Source organism: Eimeria mitis, genomic scaffold (assembly GCF_000499745.2).
Source record: "Eimeria mitis Houghton genomic scaffold, Emh_scaff2210, whole genome shotgun sequence".
Taxonomy (NCBI): Eukaryota; Apicomplexa; class Conoidasida; order Eucoccidiorida; family Eimeriidae; genus Eimeria; species Eimeria mitis.
This window is the reverse complement of record NW_013570537.1, coordinates 3801-8563: the sequence shown is the minus strand read 5'-3', so window position 1 is coordinate 8563 and position 4763 is coordinate 3801. Positions and strand designations below refer to the sequence as shown.

Here is a 4763-nt window from a genome sequence, read left to right as displayed (position 1 = left end):
TATATATATATATATATAAATTTATGTCGTTGTATTATCTGGGAATAGTGTGGGTATATTTTCGAATCCTGTGAGTATTTCTGTTTTATAAGATCTGTGTATATTAATTAATTTATTTTTTGCTGCTGCAGATACACTGCAGTTTACAGCTTGTATTATATGTATAGATCCAGCAATAGGTACAGTAGCGATGAAGGAATTTGTATAAGCTTTATTTATTTCTATTGCTAATAAAATATAACCATAATATAAACAATCATCCACTATAGCTTTTATCTCTTCTATACTATCCAACATATTCATACTCACACGCAACCCCACACGCCAGGGCAAAGAAACCTCAACACTAGTACCCTGGCGAGCTTCACGGGGGCCAACCTCTAGCTGAACACAAAACCCTAAACCCTAAACCCTAAACCCTAAACCCTCGGAATACAAACCCTAGAATAAATGCATGAAAGTTGAATACAAAAAAAATTAAAAACGCAAAACAACTAATGATCAAATTACCCTAATACATATACATAACAACACAAACCACACCAACTCTAAACCCTAAACCCTAAACCCTAAACCCTAAACCCTCACCTGGTTGTCTGGTTGAGAGAAATAAGCCCAAGGGTGGTTTGTTGGTGTCGCAAATTTCTCGCGGTGCCGAAACGCCAGCTGGTCGCTATCCAGTAAGGTTCCTGCATCAAACCCTAAACCCTAAACCCTAAACCCTAAACCCTAAACCCTAGACTCCAAACCCTAGCTGCTAGCCCTGTCTTCCTCACCTGTATAATATTTAGTGTTTAGGGTTTACGACTTCCTATATATATATATATATATATATAAAGTTCTATAAACTTGAGGGTTTAGAATGAGGGTTTAGGGTTTAGTGTCCCCCGACGTAATAAACTCTTGAGGGTTTAGAATAAGGGTTTAGGGTTTAGGGTTTCCATACCCCCATGATAGAGTATACACTGTCTGGACGCCCCAATAGGATAATAATAAACACTAAACTCCTCGATAAAAAAAGATAAAGAAAAAGAAGATGAATTGTGTAAGCGAAAAAAAAAACGCAAAGAACCACCAACCAGCAGCTCATCCCCATCAGCATCCACTTGAAATATACCCGCTGATGCTGCACACAAACCCTAAACCCTAAACCCTAAACCCTAAACCCTAGACACTAAACACTAGGGTGGTGGTATATAGAGAGAGGCTTATTTATGTAGATAGATAGAATAGAGACAGGGAAAATGTATAGTAAAAGGATGTATGGAGAAAACTATAAACCCTAAACCCTAAACCCTAAACCCTAAACACTTTATGAGGAGGTTAGGGTTTAGGGATTTCTGCTAGGCGGGTTAGAATCTAGGGTTTAGAGCTAGGGTTTAGGGTTTAGGGTTTACTGGTGTCTTCTAGGTCTGCCTCAACAGCCCGCAGATGAGGGGTGGATATATAAATACCCAGAAAGCAACCTGCAGCCACACAAACCCTAAACCCTAAACCCTAAACCCTAAACCCTAGCCGTAAACCCTAGACCCTAAACCCGACGACTAACCCTCAATCCTAACGATATGCTCTAGGTTTAACCCCTCACTCTAAACCCTAAACCCTCGCTCTCAACCCAAACCCTAAACCCTAACCCCAAACCCTAAACCCTAGCCCGAAACCCTAACCCCAAACATACATTCAGCGTAAACCCTCAACCACTTACCTCCTATTGCACAAGAAAGAAAAAGCAAAGAAAGAGTAGCAGTATAACACGAAAGAATAAACAAACGAGAGGGGCCCCTGCGGCGCTGCTTTTCAGGGGGGCCCCCCAAACCCTCGCCAGCTGTACCCTCCGCTTCCTGCGGCTCAAGGGGTTCACCTGGGGGCCCCCAAGGGGCCCCCGGGGGCCCCCTCTCGCCTCCAACTCGACGCTGCCGGAGACTCATACACAGCTAAACCCTAAACCCTAAACCCTAAACCCTAAACCCTCGCGCGTAGCTCATAAGCAAGGGGAGAGAAACGCAGGTAGACGTCCACGCAGTAGTCAGCAGCGCACAGGGATGCTCTCAGAAAGCGCTTGCAAGGGTTTAGGGTTTAGGGTTTAGGGTTTAGGGTTTAGCTGTCGAGTGCTCGGCGTTGTGCTTATAGAAGACACAGGGGGCCCCCCGAACCCAGGGGGGCCCCCAAAACAAAGGGAGGCCCCCTCAACCCAACCCTAAAAAGCAGTACCCTGCAAGGAGAGCAGAGAGCTGCAACTAGGGTTTACAGGTTAGCCGATTAGGGTTTAGGGTTTAGGGTTTAGGGTTTAGGGTTTAGCAGCCGCTCGCCGCCCCCCTGCGGTATGAACCGGCGGGAGCGAGCAGCGCGTTTGTACTTTTTAGATAGAAAAGAAGAAAAAAAACAAATTTAAATTATTTATTTTGTTTAAACAACAAAAAGAAAAAAAAAAAAGAAAGGACGGGGGGGCGGCCGACACCGCCAGCCGTTCATTCAGTTGAGGTGCCTATACACCTGAAAAGCCACCGAAATACTGCTGCAGTCTTCTCCCTATATATTTAAAATAAATAAAATTTTATTTAATTTTATTTATTAATTTTATATTTTTAATGTCTAATCAATAAACCTTTTTGTTTGTAGTCGCTAGACAGAGCAGCAACTGCCTTACGCCCGCCTCAGCTAAACCCTAAACCCTCACAAACCAAACCCTAAACCCTAAACCCTAAACCCTTAACAGCGCTTCAATTTTGGGTGTACAGACACCTCAGGCGCTAATCAGAGATAATGGCAACGCACGCAAACAAACCCTAAACCCTAAACCCTAAACCCTAAACCCTAGACCATCAAAACAGAAACACAAACAAACCCCGGAGAGCCAGCCCAGCCAGCTAAATCCCTCAAGCTCCAATACAGTAGGAACAGCAGCAGCAGCAGCAGCAACAGCAGCAGCAGCAGCAACAGCAGCAGCAAGGAAAAGCTCTTAAAAACAAGCTGCAAGTCACCAGGCAGTCAACTCCCTCCCCGCTGACATTTTCTTCTCGCCGCTGCTTGGGCTCATCCCTGTCTAGCTAGCTGTAGCTAGCTGTAGCTAGCTGTAGCTAGCTGGCTAGCTACAGAGCGACCCCAGCTAGCTACTGGCTCGCTAGCAGCTAGCTTTGCTAGCTGCAGCGTTCGACGGGCCGCAGCCATCAGGCCGCCAGCTCGAACCACTGAAAATCCCCTATCAAAAACAGCTAGCTAGCTAGTTAGCTAGCTAGCTAGCTAGCTAGCTAGATAGCTAGCTAGATAGCCAGCTAGATAGATAAATAGCTAGCTAGCTAGCTAGCTGTTAGCTGGCTAGATGGTGCGAAGGTGAGGTGTTTGAGGCGCTCATATTTGCCTCCTTTAAACGTCGACGTCAGCAGGACCCTGGCGAGCTCGCTAGTCAGCTAGCTAGCTAGCTAGCTAGTTAGTCAGTTAGCTAGCTAGCTAGCTAGCTAGCTAGCTGGTATAGCAACCTCCGCCGGCTAGCCGCGCAGATGACACTCAGCATGTGTTCAGCTAGCTACGGGTGCAGAACCCTTACGTGCCAGCTAGCTAGCTAGNGCCAGCTAGCTAGCTAGTATACATATACTCGGGTCTGAACCAAGTAGCTAGCCAGCTAGCTAGCTAGCTAGTCAAGGATCAAGAGAGAACCGTCGGCAAGCGGAACCGCATCCTGTTGTTCAGCCTCCAGCATCGACAGCGACTGAGAGGCCCCTTCTGCCCCCTGCAGCAGCAGCAGCAGCAGCAGCAACAACAGCAGCAGCAGCAGCAGCAGCACATGTCATGAAGCAAAGGCATTAGGAGTAGCAATAGCCGCAGTACAGCCAACAGCAGCAACATTTGCTGCTGCACAAACAGACACCAGCTGAGAATCCTGAAACCCTAAACCCTAAACCCTAAACCCTAAACCCTACATGTTGGTGGGGGAGAGGCCCCTGCGGCTCCGGCAGCAGCACGTCGAGCTGCGTCCCGTCCTCCAGCTCCAGCTCCTCGCTGCCTAGACACCGCAGCAGCAGCAGCAGCAGCAGCAGCAGCAGCAGCAGCAGCAGCAGCAGCAGGTGACGTAGCCGCTGCCTTCCTTCTCTGAGGGTTTAGGGTTTAGGGTTTAGGGTTTAGGGTTTAGGGTTTAGGGTTTGAAGGGTACCTAGCTGGGTGTTGTGTTCGATTCTGTCTCCGTCAAGAGTAAAGACAATGAAGGGGCAGCAGCAAACAGGCAGAGATATTGCTGCTGCTACTGCAGCAGCAACCTCCCCCACCGTCGCTTCCTGCAGCAGCAACAGCAGCAACAGCAGCAGCAGCAGCANACTGCAGCAGCAACCTCCCCCACCGTCGCTTCCTGCAGCAGCAACAGCAGCAACAGCAGCAGCAGCAGCAGCAGCAACAGCAGCAAAAGCAGCAGCAGCAACAGCACTGGCAATAAAAGCAATCAGAAATTCACTGCAGAAATACTGGCTGCGGCACTCTCCTACTGCTGCTGCTGCTGTTGCTGCTGCTGCTGCTGCTGCTGTTGCTGCTGCTGTTTCTACTGCTGCTGTTGCTGCTGCTGCTGCTGCTGCTGCTGCTGCTGCTCACCCGTGGCAGTTTGACGTTGCTGAATTTTTTGTTTTTCTCCTCAGAGCCGTCGCGCCGCAGCACCGCCAGCCTCACGCTGCAGCAGCAGCAGCAGCAACAGCAACAGCAGCAACAGCAGCAGCAGCAGCAGCAGCATAGCTTGCAATAGTGCAGCAAATAGCCACACCAAACAACCAAGCAGTATCAGC

At 48.4% G+C, this 4763-nt stretch overlaps 1 protein-coding gene across 1 annotated transcript in view; it reads right to left on the bottom strand.

Moving 5' to 3' along the window:
• Window positions 1-3631: 3631 nt before the first annotated feature.
• EMH_0050380 (uncharacterized protein) overlaps window positions 3632-4763 on the bottom strand; it is a gene marked incomplete at both ends in the record, with an annotated part of 3503 nt that continues 2371 nt past the window's right edge. The window contains 3 exons of the mRNA XM_013496639.1: window positions 3632-3727; window positions 3918-4000; window positions 4148-4268. Of these exons, the coding sequence (XP_013352093.1) occupies window positions 3632-3727; window positions 3918-4000; window positions 4148-4268 (300 nt within the window). The remainder of the gene's footprint in view (window positions 3728-3917; window positions 4001-4147; window positions 4269-4763) is intronic.